The sequence below is a fragment of the Sorex araneus genome, chromosome 1 (genome assembly GCF_027595985.1).
Source record: "Sorex araneus isolate mSorAra2 chromosome 1, mSorAra2.pri, whole genome shotgun sequence".
NCBI lineage: Eukaryota > Metazoa > Chordata > Mammalia > Eulipotyphla > Soricidae > Sorex > Sorex araneus.
The window spans coordinates 164,096,268-164,113,515 of NC_073302.1; the positions used below are offsets into that span (position 1 = coordinate 164,096,268).

Genomic DNA, 17,248 nt, shown 5'->3' on the forward strand with positions numbered 1-17,248 from the left:
CAAAAAAAAAAAAAAAAAAAAAAAAATAAAATAAAATAAAATAAACTTGTGAATAATTTTAGAATTACAGAAAATTATAGCAATACAGTAACAGAGGTCTATATACCAAACTCCCAGCTATTATTAACATCTTATGGCACATCTATAATAATTATTGAAGCAATACTGATTTTTTTGCTTTTTGGGTCACCCCACGATGCACAGGGGTTATTTCTGGTTCATGCACTCAGGAATTACTCCTGGCAGTGCTCAGGGAACCATATGGGATGCTGGGAATCGAACCCGGATTGGCCCCGTGCAAGGCAAACGCCATACCCACTGTGCTATTATTCCAGCCGCTATTGATGTTACTATTACCATCATCCCCTTACTTTTCACCTAATCTTTTCCTCTTCCAGAATTTCATCCAGAACAGCACATTTCATTTAGCTTCTATGTGTCCTCAGGTTCCTCTTGGCTCTTAGAGCGTCCCTTATTTTCCTTGTTTTTGATATTCTTAAAAGTTCCAAGAAGTAATGCTGGGGAATTTTGTAGAATTGTCATTTGGGATTTTTCTGATATTTTCCCATTATTAGACTTTAAGGTCATACAAGCAATTTGCATTATGCATTGAGGGTATATATGGTACTGACATAACTTATGTTAACTTTGCTCACTATAATGACTGTGATATCCAAACTTAAAATCGAAGCCAGACAGCTCAAAAGGCTAGAGCACGTGCATTGCAGATGGGAAGCCCAGATTCAACCTCTGGCACCAGCAGGAGTGAACATCCTCTCATGAATAGCATGAGCACCACAGGATGAAGCCCTCGAATCAAAACCACACAATCCCAAAGTTGAAATTGATTACTGTCATTTTTTTCCGAATGGGATCTGGTAACGCTTAATAAATAGGAATCATTACTATTGCTTGGTTCTTCTCATATATTATCTTGAGATAAAATCATTAGATACTGTAATCTTTGAGGCTATAAATTTTGGTAGAAGTATTGGTTAAGCAAAAATTCAACATTATATATTCAGCTCAAAATACTTCCTAACTCCTTTTAGTTCTTAAATGAATAACATATAAATTATACAATAAACTCGGTTTACTTAGAAATGTGATACTTAAATTATATTTTCACAATTAGTGATTCATTATTCCTTTGTAGTCACAATACTCAGAATATTTTTTAAAACTAATTCTTGAGATTTTAAAAACATGCTCATGCTTTAGTTCCAGACTTTAAGAAATGCATCACAATGTGGTGCAGCCACTGATAAAAATTACCATTGTTCAGAATTTTGTAGTTTTAAATATACATGTATGTGCACTGTGTACTCCAACTCTATGCCTATTGATCCATCCACTTATCTATAGTCAGTTTTTTTGGCTACTGAGCTATTACGTTTTTAAGCATGCTGGATCTATCCATTTGTCAGTTTGATTTTTATTCTCTGTAACTCTGAGCTACATAAAGATATAGGGCTATCATTTCTGTTGGAATGACCTGTTATGACACAATCTCTTTTAGTATTGCTTCTTAATGTAAAACTCTCTTCTAATCATGCACTTTTAGTGCTTCATCTTTTGTTTATCCCTTTACTTAGAGAGAGCAGCACCCAGTGGTTGTTCATGCCATTTCTGTGTGTTTGGGGAACAAGATGTGGTACCGGGGATTGAACTGTGAGCAAGGCAAGTGTCTAGACCACCCACCATCTCTCCAATCCTACCCTTTACTTTCAACATTGTCTATGCTTTCCTCATAGTAGTAACATATGGTTTTAAGAAATCAAAAAAATTTCAACTGTGACAGTCCAATTAATCTAATTAAAGGTGCAATTGTGTTCCCTACTACTTTTGGTATTGTATTGGCTTACCTGCATTGTACATGAACGAATTTTTTTTTTTTTTTTGCTTTTTTTGCCACAACTTGTGATGCTAAGGGGTTACTCCTGGCTCTGCATTCAGGGACCAAACCTGGTGGTACACTGGGATGCCAGGGCGCGAACCCAGTTCGGCTGTGTGCAAGGCAAAGGCCCTCCCCACTGCACTATGGCTCCGGCCTCTCTCACTTATTTTGCAATTCTTTTTCTGAAGCCAGGTGGGCTGTATGCCAGGTAAGTGCCCCCTGTACCCATTGTTCTAGCACCTCCAATTTTCTTATTATCTTAGGTAATAATATAATCCATCCTTTATCAAAGTTTTATTTTCATGAAAATAAATTTGCTAGTAACTAATTCTTTAGACTTATTTCCTCCTTTCTCTCCTTTTCCTGTGGACTGTAATCAACTTTAGACCTGACTTATTTGAGTGGTGCTAGTGTGGGATGGGAGCTATACCTGGTGTGGTGCCATGATGAGGGGCTCACAAACAGAACACCTGAAATCCTTTGAGTTATCTTCCCGGCATCAAATCAACTGAATTATAACATGCATGAAACATTTTCACAAGTCACTATTATTTACTCCCATATATATGGCATCTCCCTTGTATATTTCCATGTTTTTCCTTCATCTGATAGAACACTCATATATTTTAGTATAGTTTTGCTGACAACGAACAACAACAAAAACGTGTTTCCTTTTTTATTTTACTGTATTTTTAAAACAGCAACCCTAGAATGGAGATCAAGTATCAGGAAGATGAAGGACAGAATCTCCCATATGCCCGCTCCATTAGAGAAACAAACTTAGCAATAATAGAGGTGAACTGCCTGTGTGAGAAATAAAGAAGGAACCAGTTAGGAGGCTCCTGCACCCATGGCAAAACAAAACAGCCCCATGAAAAGTGGTAGAAAATTTGGTGGAACACAGAAATCAGAATCCTATTTCCCAACGCAGCATGAAAGGAGCCAGAGAAAGTCTTCAACTTCTGAATTCTTCCTTGAAGAGTGTGTCCAGTCTTGAGCTTCTCAGGAGGGCTGCCCAGAGACTAAATTTGGTCATGCTTAGTTTGAAATACAAATGATAATGACACAGCTCTGGAAACCTGGGGATGCTAAAAACAAGAGTGATGTGCTTGCCGCTCTCCGGGAGACGTGGGTCTGTCAGCAGACAGACCAATACTGCTGGGTGGCCTTTCCCTCTGGAATGGGGAGATAAGAGAAAAGTTGGGTACACACCAAATAGTCTGACTTTTCAGTGCTGTGGGAGGGACTTGTTCTGTTACACCTAACTCATAACCATGACAATATATAATAAAAGCTTAGGAGCCACTCAAAATAGCTGGGTGACTTGAGGCAGTTCCAGAGACTCTGTAATCTAATACGATGGGCTATATTGTCTTCTCTTGCCAGAGAGAGAGCAAGAGATAAGAAGTTCCTGAAAATAGAAAACGATAAATCACTTGAAGAATTGTCAGATGTAATTCAATGGTAGAATAGTCTTCACATGTATGAATGAGGTCCCAAGGAAAGATTACAAAGAGAAAGGGAAAAAATGTTTGAGATGAACAGATCTTCAGTAAAATTAGCAAACCAGGGGTCATAGTGATAAGACAGTGGATAAGGCACTTGCTTGCCCTAGTTGACCCAAGTTTGATCCCAGGCACCTCATCTGGTCCCCAGAGTCCGCCAGGAGTGATCCCTGAGTGCAGAGTCAGGAATAAGGCCCTCATCCCAGATGGAGCAGGTGCAGTCTCCACGTCTACTCCAGATGAAATCCCAGCGACCAAGAGCTTCCATAAGCAAGCTCTCCCACTCCCAGTATGTGGGTTCCAGGACTAAATCTCCATGCTGCATGGTGGCAGAGGACCTGGGCTGTCCCCCTAGATCTCTGCCTGCCCAAGAGACTGGCTGTCACGCCCACAATTTGCCTCCGGGTGCCATCTTAGCACACCAACAATCCTGGCCCAGAGACTCCCAATTGAATCCCAAAATGGATTAGTGCCATAGAGGTGTCTTTGGAACCCAACCATTTACAATCTAGAAATTTACATTTACAATTGCAGCCGTGTGAGCGCTCATGATATTCAAAATGAGCAATGGAAAATAAATTATCTAGCATATGCCCCTGGTAGGTAGGCTTGAATCATGGTAGAAAATTTCGAGCAAAACATAATGCCCCAAATTAGAGAGTATTGAGGAAATTGTCTGCCATAGAGGCAGGGTGAGGACTGGGATGTGGGTGGTGGTAAATGTGGAGGGATGTGTTGGTGGAGGGATGTCTTCCATCATTGTATGGCTTAATCTCAAACATGAAAGCTTTGTAACTCTTATCTCACGGTGATACAATTAAAAAAAAAGGTAATGTGGAGCTCAAGCCCAATTCAATTAACCTAATCAATGGCTGAACAAATAGCAGTACTACTACATTATTAAAAGAAAAAAAAGGAATAAGCCCCTGAGCACCGTTGTATGTGGCCCCCAAATAAAACAAAAACCCCCAAATATCAGCAAACCAAATTTAACAGCACATTAATCATCAGATAACCATTACAAATGGGCTTAATCTTGGGTGTAGACAGCTGGACCCCCTAAAATTAAAGTGATAAATACTTGAACAGGTAACAATTATATCAACAGATACGGCAAATATATTTGACAAATTCAATAACCTTTCATGATCAAAGTCTGTATAAATACAGAAGAAATTTATTTAAACATAAGATGTCCAGAAATAAAGTATACTACTAGCATAATAGGCAACATGGAAAATTTGAAAGCTTTTCCTATAACATCATGGGGCCTGAACAGTAAAACAGCAGGCTGGTTGCTTACCTTGCACTTGGCCAACACGGATCCCCAAACTGCATATACGGTTCCCCCCGAGGCCTGTCTGGAGTGATCCCTGAGCACAGAGCAGGGAGTAAGCCCTGAATACCACTGTTGACTGTGGCCCAGGCGCTCGCGCACACACACATACAGAACCACACCAAAAAAACTCCACAAAACATCAAAAACAAGGCAAAGACACCCATCTCTTGGCATTTCTATTTCAAATAGTATCAAAAATCCCAATCAATACAATCAAGAAAAAAAGGGCTAGAGAGATAGTACAGTGGGTAGAGCATTTGCCTTGCAGGTGGCCAACCTGAGTTTAATCCCTGGCAACCATATAGTTCGCCAGGGATTTGTTAGGATTCCACACTAGGTGTGGCCCCAAGATAATAAAAAAGAAATGTTACTCAAACCAGAAATGACAAAGTAAACCAACCCATCTGCAAGAATATTATGTTATATGTAGAAAACCCTAAGAGTCCATTTTAGAATGTACTGAAATAAATGAATCCAGGAAAGTTATAGGATACAGCATCAACAACCAAAGTTGCATTTCTGTACAATAATGAACCATCTGAAAACAAGCATTAAGGAAATATTTTATTTATAGTAGCATCAAAAAGAAGAAAATACTTAGCAATAAACTTAACCAAAGAGATGAAAGATTTATTCATAGAAAATAACAAATCACTGATGTAATAACGACAAAAACAAATGGAAAGACATCCCATGGCCATGGAAGAAGACAGTGCTGTTGAAAATGTTCACATTAAACAAAGGATACACAGATTCAGTGTAACATCTACCAAATTCTCAAAACATATTTTTTACACAAACAGGAAAAATAAAACCCTAAATTTCATATGGAACTACAATGGACTTCAAATGTTCAGAAGCACTCTTTTAAAAACAAAAAGTGTTTTTTTGGGGGGAAGGGGTGGTTACACATATCAATGCTCAAGTATCACTGCTGACAGTGCCTGGGGGGCCAGATGCAATGGTGGGTATGGAACTAGTGTGCTGCATCCAAGTCAAGTACCTTACCTGCTATATTCTCTCTGATTCTCCAAAATCAGTTTTGAGAACAAAGATGTAGGTTGGAAAGATACTCTATAGGTTGGAATGCATGTTTTGCACGTAGAAAGTAAAGATTGATCCCTGGGACAGTACAGTCACCAAACCAAAGTTCACGAAAGTCGGAGCACAAACCCTTGAGTATTGCTAGATGTGTGTGTGTGTGTGTGTGTGTGTGTGTGTGTGAATGAGAGAGAGAGGAAGACACTGGAGAGGAGGGGTAAAAGGGAGGAGGAGAGGAGGGGACGGAGAGGAGAGGAACAAAGATACAGGCATCAGATTTCAGGATTTCTAAATATATTACAAAGCTCCAATAATTAAGACACTATGATCCTGGCACTGAAACACATGAAAATGAAACAGATCTTCAACTGATTTTTAACAAAAGTGCAAAGGTCACACAAAACAGAAAGGATAATCTATTAAGTGATGCTGGTAGAAAGAAATCTCTTTAAAGGAATAAAATTGGATCTTTAACACCAAACGCAAAAAAAAATTCAAAATAGATTTAAAAAAATATTTAAACGTTCATCGTGAATCCATGCATATTGGTGGCCAATTAAAGAAAAGAAAAAGACAAGACACTGTGACTTTAATATGCACTCAAAAGCGCAGGTGAGAGGGCCAGTGAGGTGGCTCAGTGGCACAGTGCATACACTGCACACAGGAGACCAGGGTTTGATCCTAGCACCAATAAACATGTATTTTGCATATGGGAGGCTCGGGTTTTCACCACTTCATGGTCCTCTAAGCACTGCTGGTAGTGAGAGCTATGAGTAACCCACAGTACCTCCAGGTTCTGCTTCCCAAAATAAAAGTGTCTCAAAGAGATGTCTGCATTGCTATTGTTGCACTATTCACAATAATCAAGGGGGAGAAACAAAATATCCCTCAATGAATAAATGTTTTCAAAGTGTGGAAAATGGGGCTGGAGCGATAGTACATCAGGGAGGGTGCCTCCCTTCCACACGTATGACCTGGGTTTAATCCCTGGTGTCCCATATGGTCCCATGAGCACCACCAGAAATTACTGAGTACAGAACCAGGAGTAGTCCCTCAGCACCACCAGGTGCGGCCCCAAACAAAAACAATAAAAAGGTGAAAAATATATATATATATATGTATATATATGTACATATATACATACAATGGAATATTACTGTCTTAAAAAGCTAAGTCATTTTATATACTATTACATCCCGCTTTAACGGCATTCTACTTCAAGAGTCAGTCACAGGGATGCAAACATTACATGATTCGTTCACTTAGAGTCACTGAAAGAAGTGAAAGATATGGAGGTAGAAAGTAAAATGGCAGTTGCTAGGGGTCCCAGGGGGAACCAAACAGCAAAAAGAGAAGCTATGCAATGGCAGTTTCAGGTTATAGAGTTAACATCACCAGACTGTACACTTAAAAATTTAAGAGGACAGATTCATGCTGTATCTTGAAGTATCCTGAAATTAAATATAGAGCCCATTTCTATTCTTAGGTTGATAATAATTAAATGGCTCTAACTTTTTTTAAATAAAAAAAGATGTTTCTGTCTTCTATCATTTGTTTAAAAGAAAGATGTTGGTCTAACAGTTATTCCTGGGAATAGTTCCTACCACTGCTTTCAGTATTTCCCTTAGTCTTTGGTCTCCTCAATTTTTCCATGCTGCCCAGGTTAACTTTCCATAGTACTTATCCTACTCTGTAAACTTGTTTTCTTGAATCAATTTCATAAAATTCACATCAATTCTCTCCTGCCCTTAAATTCTAAATACATGCTTAATCTTTGGAGCACTTCTCACATACTTACCTGTATTTTTCCCCACAACTATTTCTTGTCCTTACCTCCTGTCCATCAGAATGGGTCTCTTTTATTAACTTATTTTGCAGTATACCAACCATATGGTCTACTATTTTTCATTTATCGTATCAATTTAGATCTTAATTTCAAATACTGCAGTTTTCAGTTCTAACATACATCTGAATGAGTAATCAAACTGTAAAATTCTCCTGTCGTGCTTTTACTTCTCTTTCTCAAAAGTAATTGTAAGTTATTTTTTACGTCTATTGGATTTTTCTTTGATCACGGTTAATACCTTTTCTTTCACTTGTTTAATTACTCGATTGTATGACAAATACAGAGCCTGTTTTCCATGCGAATGATTTCCAATATTCACTGGTTTAGGAGAGCTTCTGATCACCTCAATCTATTCATGTTTCCAACTGGGACAGGTTGCCTTTTAGTTTCAATTTTCAGTATATCCTGATACTTTATCCTAATCCTAAATTGGGTTTTTTTTGGTGCCATACTCAGTAGTGCTCAGGGCTTACTCCTGACTCTATGCTCAGGGATCACTTCTCGTAGAACTCAAGGCACTGTTAAGGTGCCAGGGATGGAACCAGGGTCAGCTGTGCACAAGACAAGTGCCTTGCTTGTTGTACTGTGTACTCTTTATTTTTTCAGTGTTTTCTTTCCTGGGCTTTAGCTTTGATCCATACCGGTAGTTCTCTGACTAACAGTGAGAGACTAAGTCTTGCATGCAGCAAAAGACTGTCTATTAACAATAATCTTTAGTTATGTAATAGGCACCACCTTCAGATTACCGCCGTGTAATCCCACTAACGGCCAACATCCAGACACTACAACCAAGCTCCTGGAAGAGATCTTACAGCCTAGTTCTCCCTCTGTGAGAACCCGGCAAGCTACCGAGTTTCCTGCCCCCATGGGAGAGTCTCACAAACTCCCCATGGCCTATTCATATGCTAAAACCAGTAACAACGATGGGTCTCATTCCCCTGACCCTAAAAGAGCCTCCAATGCGGCACCATTGGAAAGGACGAGTAAAGAGAGGCTTCTAAAATCTCAGGGCTGGAGACATTACTGAGACCGCTCAAGAAATTTGACGATCAACGGGATGATGATGATGATGATAATGATATGTCTAATATATAAACATTCACTTGAAAGTATGTGAAAGGGGGGGAGAGAGGAGGGTGGCAAAACACGTGCATTGCAGTCAGGTTCGATTCCAGACCATGTATGTGTCACCTGACCCCACCAGGACAGACCCAGAACAACAAGCTGAGAGTGGCTTCTGAACACAATGGAGTATGGCTCAAACAAACAAACAATCAAACAAACAAAAACAAACCAAAAATCAAAGAAACTAAGTATTCTGAAGGTACTACAGGAAGTTTTAAAGGTGAAAAGTCAATTGTATGCACACACAAATATCAAAAAATGTTAATGCTTTTCAAATAGCAAATACAGTCATTACAAATACTGAATCACAGTAGTAGGCAACTTTACAAAACAATACTGAACTGGGCAATAGTACAGGGTTTCGAAAACACATATTGCATGTTCCTGAGCATTGCCCCTGAATCAGTGGGTACAGCCTAGGGACTGCCATGGACTCCCGGCATGGGGTGTAACCCCATCCGTTTTTTTTTTTTTTGCTTTTTGGGTCACACCCAGCGACGCACAGAGGTTACTCCTAGCTCTGTACCCAGGAATTACTCCTGGAGGTGCTTGGAGGACCATATGGGATGCTCGGAATCGAACCCGGGTCGGCTGCATGCAAGGCAAATGCCCTACCTGCTGTGCTATCGCTCCAGCCCCAACCCCATCCTTAGTCTCCAGTCATGAAAGGCCTGAGCAGTACTTCATCCTCAGGTCTCAGGCTAACACTGAGTCACCTGGCCCGGCTGGCAAAGAATCACAGAGTAGTCCTTGGTGCCTGGAGCACCACATGAGAGTCCATTATCTACATGCACTCACCCCCCATCCACCCACAAAGAGAAACAAAAGTGAGTTTTTTGTGGGATTATAAATTTAGTAAGAGACAGGCTATATAGCATGATCCTAATACACATGGTATCTTTCAGTGCAACACCATTCATGTATTGACAATTTCTATGTAATTCCTTCTAGCCTGTGAGTCCTAGGAATTCAATTTTTTTTCTTTCTTGATAAGGACACTGGAAGACAGCACAACTGACTGAGCATGTTTCACCTGTGGGAGACCTATGTTCAATCCTGAGCACTACGAAGAGCAACCCCTAAGCACTGAGCTGGGAGAAGCCCCTGAGTACCATTAGATGTGGTGCCCTAAAATAAGAAAAATGTGATCTTAACATTCTGGGGAATAACTTTGAAATTATAATCTCTAATATACAGTAATTTAAAAATTACAAAAAATATGAAGAAAAAATATTTTTCCTGCATTAATGAATGTTGTTGTTTCAAGCCATTACTAAATTTTTAAAGATAACATTTTTCAAATATAACTTTTTTATTTTAACAATTAAATAGACCAAGTAGCAACATTGCCACTTACCCAAAATAGATACAGTGGGCTGGAGGGAGAGTACAGAGGGCAAGGTGCTGGCCCTGCACTCACTCGACCCCCAGAGACCTGCCAGGACTAATCCCAGAGCACAGAGCCAGAGTAAGCCCTGGGCAGAGTCACTGCAGCTCCCTTAAGAACTCCCTCAAACCGAATGCCGACTGGTTCAGCCCTTTTGGAAAACAATATGGACGATTCTCAAAAAGTTAGAAATTGAGCTCCCATTTGACCCAGCAATACCACTCTTGGGAATATATCCCGGAGAGGCAAAAAGGTACAGTAGAGATGACATCTGCATCTCCATGTTCATTGCCGCTCTATTTACAATAACCACAATATGGAAAAAACCAGAGTGCCCGAATACAGATGATTGGCTAAAGAAACTCTGGTATATCTACACAATGGAATACGACGTAGCTGTCAGAAAACATGAAGTCATGAAATTTGCATATAAGTGGATCAACATGGAAAGTATCATGCTGAGTGAAAGGAGTCAGAAAGAGACAAACATAGAAAGATTACACTCATATGTGGAATATAACGTAGCTGAGAGGTACAAGCTTACAATGTTGCGATTTCTGGCAGATATTTCTCTGGACTTAGTTACTAAAATACTAAAATACAGAAATCCAAAACTGTGCGGCTGCTAGTGCGGCCTCCTAACCTCATATCTCTTCATTCTCAACAATGAAAAACAAATTATCAAATACTTTCTTTTCAGCAGGTTGACTTTAGGGGGGAGAAACTCCAAATCAATAATAGTGAATTTTTTGTTGAAATATTGAATGTAATCAAAGTAAAGTGAAAGTGAAATTTACCAGTTACACATGCGGGGTGGGGGGCTGGGGAGGTGGGGGGAAAGGGGGGAAGCATACTGTGATTCTTGGTGGTGGAATATGTGCACTGGTGAAGGGATGGGTGTCTGAGCATTGTATAACTGAGACTTAAACCTGAAAGCTTTGTAACTTTCCACATGGTGATTCAATAAAAGAATAAAAAAAAAAAAAGAACTCCCTCAAACCAAAACAGATATCCTCACGAGGAATTATAATAAAAATTTATGTGGAGAAAAAAATTCATTTTATGCCTAGGGAATTGTTAAAATTACAAAGTATAAGTAAATACATATATTCACACTATTAATTTACTGAAATATTCGAGTCGTAAAGACAAACACTAAAATTAAAGAAAAATGCATTCCAAATAAACAGATGCTAAAGTTAGTTTTGTAGAACACTATTTAAAAAAAATTCTCCACACTTTTACTACTTCAGCAATGGACAGTATTAATATTCTCAAATCCTGTTATGCATTTAATTTTTTTCCCTAAGATGTTATTATCACAAATTTGCCCTGGGCCATGATACCTTCATGCAATGGATTTTCATTTCATTCCCTAGGGTCCTACAACTCTTTTGTGATCCTTTGAGTCTTTATGAGGTTTCTAAAATATAAACATGTCCAAATTAAGCTTAAAAATAGTTGATAAAAACATCAATCACAAAAGCAAAATTTACAAAATTAAATTTACTGTAGTTAGCTCTGCAGTAGACCTTGCATGCATGAGGTGCCTTGCAAAGAAATTCTGCTTAGAAAAGTCAAAGTATCCAGGATATTCTATCAGTGAACAGCCAGCGATGATGAAAACACTTTAACGGGACTCATTCTTCCATTACTCAAAAATCACCTTCTCAATAAGGTCCGACATAAAATCTTAATTTTGTCCCTATCCCGCTATTCCCTTCTCCCCCTTCTCTAGTTACTTCGCTCATCACCTGGTGGGTCAATGTAATGTAGCCTGCACTGAACTCACACTCATCTTTTTTTTGCTCTCTCACCTTAGATACTAAGCTCCTGGAGGGCAGGGGTTTTGATGTTTTGTTCAGTACTGTATATAATGCATTCTCTCAAATTTCTCATGCTATAATTAAAAAAAAGTGACAGCAGACTTAGAAATGGATAGCTATACATTTAAACTATTTTATTTCACAAAATATGTCAAAGGATAATTCTCTATTTAATGCAAAAAACCTCAACTAATTACAGGCAGAAATGGGTAATGAATGGCACCCTGATTCTTAAATAAACATTCTATCTAAAATCTGTGCTGCTACTTCATTTATAAAAATACTTTTGCCCAATGAGAGATGTGAGAAATAACCACCACATAGAGAGTTACAAAGAAAAAGACTAAAGAGGAAAAAAAACTCACAATGGGACAGAAAACAGACTCTGAATCATTAAAGACAGGCACAACCAAAATAACAGTTTGTTAAAGAATAGCAGAAGAAATTCGAAAAACTAGTTTTTTTAAACAGTTAAAAAATGTTTTTATGGGGCTGGAGCGATAGCACAGCGGGTAGGGCGTTTCCCTTGCACTCGGCCGACCCCGGTTCTAATCCCAGCATCCCATATGGTCCCCTGAGCACCGCCAGGGGTAATTCCTGAGTGAAGAGCCAGGAGTAACCCCTGTGCATCGCCGGGTGTGACCCAAAAACAAAACAAAACAAAAAAAAATGTTTTTATGTCTACTATTTTAAGCAAGGAAAACGTATGATCATACCAAGTGTTCACTTCAGAGTTACACAGCACATAACAGCTTCAGTTAGAAAGCCAGGGTCTAAGCATAAAAAGATGAATGAAACTTAAAAAGACATTCCATGACTACTAGAGACAATGGGTTCCAGCTCTGGATCAGTGATGTGTTTACATTTCATTCTTTATTTCATCTCTGAAGACTAATCCAAGTGCAAAATTCATTTAGTTTTATTTTTCTGAATAGAGCCATATGACCACAATAGACTATTGTGAATTATCAGACAGTTCAGAAAAGTATGTATGAATTCAGGGAATGCTGAAACCCTATGCCTTGCAGTACTGAGAATTTAATCTTCCATTTGAAAGAATAAAATCTATCTAGTGAAGTTCCAATTATAGATTTCATAATGAATTCTACTTATTGCTTCCTGGATATATCAATTCCATTAATGGATGAATTACCTTTTCTGAATCATAATTCAACAAGAAATGTCACTATTTTACCTATGATATTTATATCAGAAACAATAAGACAATGTGATATTCTGTTTGGATGGATCGGTCATTTATGTACAGGAGGCAGAACTCTGAGGGAAAATAATAGAAATGCACAGATATTAAGATAAAATTATATGCTTTACATTTCATACAAGTCAACAGGGGTAGAAGAAAGAATAGACCTTCTTTTAAAAAAAAAATAGTGCAACACAGAGAAGGGAAAATAGAACACAACAAACTCAAAAATCACATAAAGCCAAGATCAAAAAGAGCTCCAGCTTAATTTGGCAAAACTATTAAAAAAATTATCTTAGAAGCATTTGTAGTGACAATACATATTTTCCCTAAATTCAATATTAAAAACTTAAAAAAAAAATTCGACTTATTTATAATACTATCAAAGTATTATGTTGTATACTTACTAACTAGGTTTTATGTCACTATATCTCAATTAAAACTATTATTTGGTATAAAGTATAAACCCTTTTAGAATTAAAGAACACAGCTTCTGGTACAAAGGCAATATGCTTAAATAAACCACTTGGTGGCTATAACCATCATTCTCTTCACATCTGCTTTGAAAGTAAAGAACCAAAAAAACCAAAAATCAAAGAACCTTTAACTTAAAATTAAGAGACTGTGCAACTCTGTTACACCTAAATATTACAGGTTAAATGTATGAAGGATATTTGAGAAATACATGTCATTCTATCCAACAATGATATAATCTAATGTACTATGCAATATCTGAAATTTAAAGTTCTAATTTAATTGCAATTTTTAGAACACAGTCCTTTAATAAGAATGACTGTAATATCAGATGAAATCCTTCTCAAGTCATGTGAAAACTTTTACATACAAATTACTGTTATACTTTGCTGGAATGTTAGTGATAACTCTAGAAATACTCTTGAGCTACATTCACAATTCATTTCAACCAAAAAAGTTATCTTACTCAAGTATTTATTACTTAATCTTATTTAAAAATCAGCTATTCCCCAAAACTTTAATCTACAACAAAAATCAAGAACTTGCTATTTGGGACTGTCAAGAAAGTTAGTACTTGTTAGGTACTTGCCTTAAGGCAGTTGTCTTGAACTGGTTTGATCCCAGAACTGCATAAAGTCCCTTGAGCAATGCCAGGAGTGATCTCTTAGCACAGAGCCAGGAGTAAGCCCTAAGCACAGATGCGTGCAGCGCCAAGCCCCACTCACCCAACTAACTACCCTAAATTTCTGTTCTGAGATCAAATAAATGTGAGTCAAAGTCTTGAAATTAATTTCCAAAGACTTTCAAAATAGCTCTGAAACTCTCATGACAAAGTACATTCACTTGTAAAGTATGCTACTTGAGTTGCTAAAAAGATGTGTGTAGCAAAAGAGAGATAGCATAGGAGTTCGGAATTTATTTGCTTTCGACCACAGCTGAACCGGTCTGAAACCCAGGAGCATATGGTTTGCCTGGAGTCCATCATAGTCAGGTATAAGCCCTGAGCATGGTCAAGGGTGGTCTAAATGACCTCTCCAGCCTTAAGATACATATATAACATGTTCATTTCTTTTGTGACTTCCATCCTCCATTTTGGATTTTAGATTTTAAAAAATTAAAAATTTCCCTTCGATCAATTTCATTTGAATTTTTCATTCAAATTACCCCAATTTGGGGGTCTAAATTACTAAATCAATTCAAATTCTACAAATTAAAGACAAGTCCCACTTAACAAGGGTTTTAAATAATGTCCTACAAGTTTGGAGTGGGAATGATTCTGATTTTCAAAAATGACAGAACAATGTCAACTTGAGAGAAATCACAAGAACTTACAAAATTTTAAATACTCTCTTACACATAGGTAATGACAACTGCTTGCTGAGGAACTTTCAAAATGTACTTTAATCTCATTCCAAAAGGAAAATTTCTAGATACAAATACAACTCATTCAATCACATTTTAACATACATTTAGAAACTTAAAATATTATAGGATCCAATATTTTCATCTTTATAATCTCAATATATTATATATTTAATATATAATATAATATATATACACAATACATACAGGTAGTCAGCAGGATTACAAAGTAATTTCTTTAAAGACTGATCAATATTGATAAATATGTTTAGACTATTAAAAAGAACTATTTAGGATCATAGAGTAAAATAAAAGATGGAAGGCCCAAACCTATCAACAAGATTGTAAATGTTCATATGGCCAAACATTTAAAAATATCCCTCAAGTTGGACAGAATACACTTGAAACAATACTCTTGCTACTCTCAAGCAGTAGTGCTTGTATATATTAAGCACGTACATCTCTCAAATTTAAAATTACTATGCAGCTTTCTTTACTGTAATATACAGTAGCTATTTCTTCCTTTCTGTTGGATTTTGCTTTTGTTTCAAGAATGACTAATATATTACCAACAGAAGCAACACCTGCTCTTTTTGTTTCCCTAAAGCATGGCTCAGTTTGAAGATTGTTCTATAGGCACCCACTATGAAGATCAACAGTACCTTAATACCTGTAAGAGCAATCGATCAATAACTGGAGTCATATGAAAAATTTCAGAGACTGTTGGAGGTTTCTGTAAACCAAGGTAATCAGAAGTATTACCCTTGTAGATAGCCCTCCCCTGTCAGTTAATACAAGGGGTTAACATTCCAATGCCACAGTATAGTAGTTAACAATCTACTCTGTAGTTTTAAATATACCATTAATTCACCCTGAGAACACAGAGGAAACATTTGAAAAAAGATATTCTGATATGTTCTTTTATCCTTTGTATTTGCTTTCTTCTGGTTTTCATCAGTCCTTCAAGGGCACAAGTATTTGAATTCAAAATATGACTTGAAAATCCTTTCTTTGTTAACCGAGGTTCATGCTACAGTCAAATATTGGTGATAGAAAAGCCCAAAAAGGCTTGTAGAAAAAAGACAAGCAGCAATCCACCAAGTCAGAAAAGAGAGAATTCCTCGAAAAAGCAGAGGAGTGAAAATGTTTTTTAAGCTGCTTAGTGCTACTGTTATCTGTGTAACAGTTACCTTCATCTTCCCATCACCTGAGGGCAATTCAGAGTAAACAGAATGGGAGGGTAGACTCTTATCCACTGGCAAAGCAGACACAGATTCTGGATAAATTCCCCAGGAATGATTACCTAGAAAATTCAAGACACAAATCAATCTTGAAGTATAACTAATCTCAAAACTTTGTTGTTGCTGTTTGCAAAGACCTGGGGATTAAACCTACGTCTCGTGTATGTAAGGCCAGCAAGCACTTTCCTACTGACCCACATCCATGGCCCACCAAGGAGAGAAGGAGATAGTTTGTTGGGGGGTGTGGTATAGGAATGTTGGACACATGAAACCCTATCACTAACAATATTGTAAACCATGGCATTTCAAATAAAAATTAAAACTTTAAAAAGATATTAAAGATGGAAAAACAAAAGAAAAGCAATTATCTTTCTATAGAGCTAGTTAAAAAATCCACTTAAATTATGACTATAATAGGCTTTATCAGTAAAAGTACACATGTTCTAAAATCCGATAAAATTTTTTCCTTGTATAATATATGAATCAACTATCCCTACTAAAGCTACTAAAGTCACAAGAACAGGTACAATGACTTCTTAGAAATCTTTTCTACCTCTAGAATATCGAAATAAATTTCTTTCTTAGAAACTATTTGTGATTTCCATGTGAGAAACTATTAATAGCTTTCAGAAAGTTTTTTATCATATATTTTTCATATTAGGTAGGATGTGAGTCACACAATTTACAACCAAGCTACTCCTTTACATTTCCTAGATTCCTAAAGGGCATTTACAATGATCACTAGCTACACGGTACTGAAATTTAGCCCCCACAAACACCACTTTTATTTCCTTCGGGCTTCTTTATAAACCTTCATATTTGGCAGAGTGCCTGATTTAATAAAAAGAGAAAAATGATTAATACAATAATGGATAGTTTTTAAATGGCCCAATTCAGGAACCTGATATGTGAAATAGACTTAGAGGAGTACTGAGCTCATCCACTGAGAAATCACTAGTTTCTCAATAAGTTACCCATAACATTGTCCCCAAATGAATCTG

General features: G+C 37.4%; 1 protein-coding gene across 5 annotated transcripts in view; it reads right to left on the bottom strand.

The window, feature by feature from the left end:
• Positions 1–12,085: 12,085 nt before the first annotated feature.
• The window catches only part of TMEM161B (transmembrane protein 161B), a 78,061-nt gene continuing 72,898 nt past the window's right edge, over positions 12,086–17,248 (bottom strand). For all 5 annotated transcript variants that reach the window (XM_004613066.2, XM_055137283.1, XM_055137281.1 and 2 more), the window contains one exon: positions 12,086–16,309. In XM_004613066.2, the coding sequence (XP_004613123.2) occupies positions 16,032–16,309 (278 nt within the window). In that variant the 3' untranslated portion in view covers positions 12,086–16,031. The remainder of the gene's footprint in view (positions 16,310–17,248) is intronic.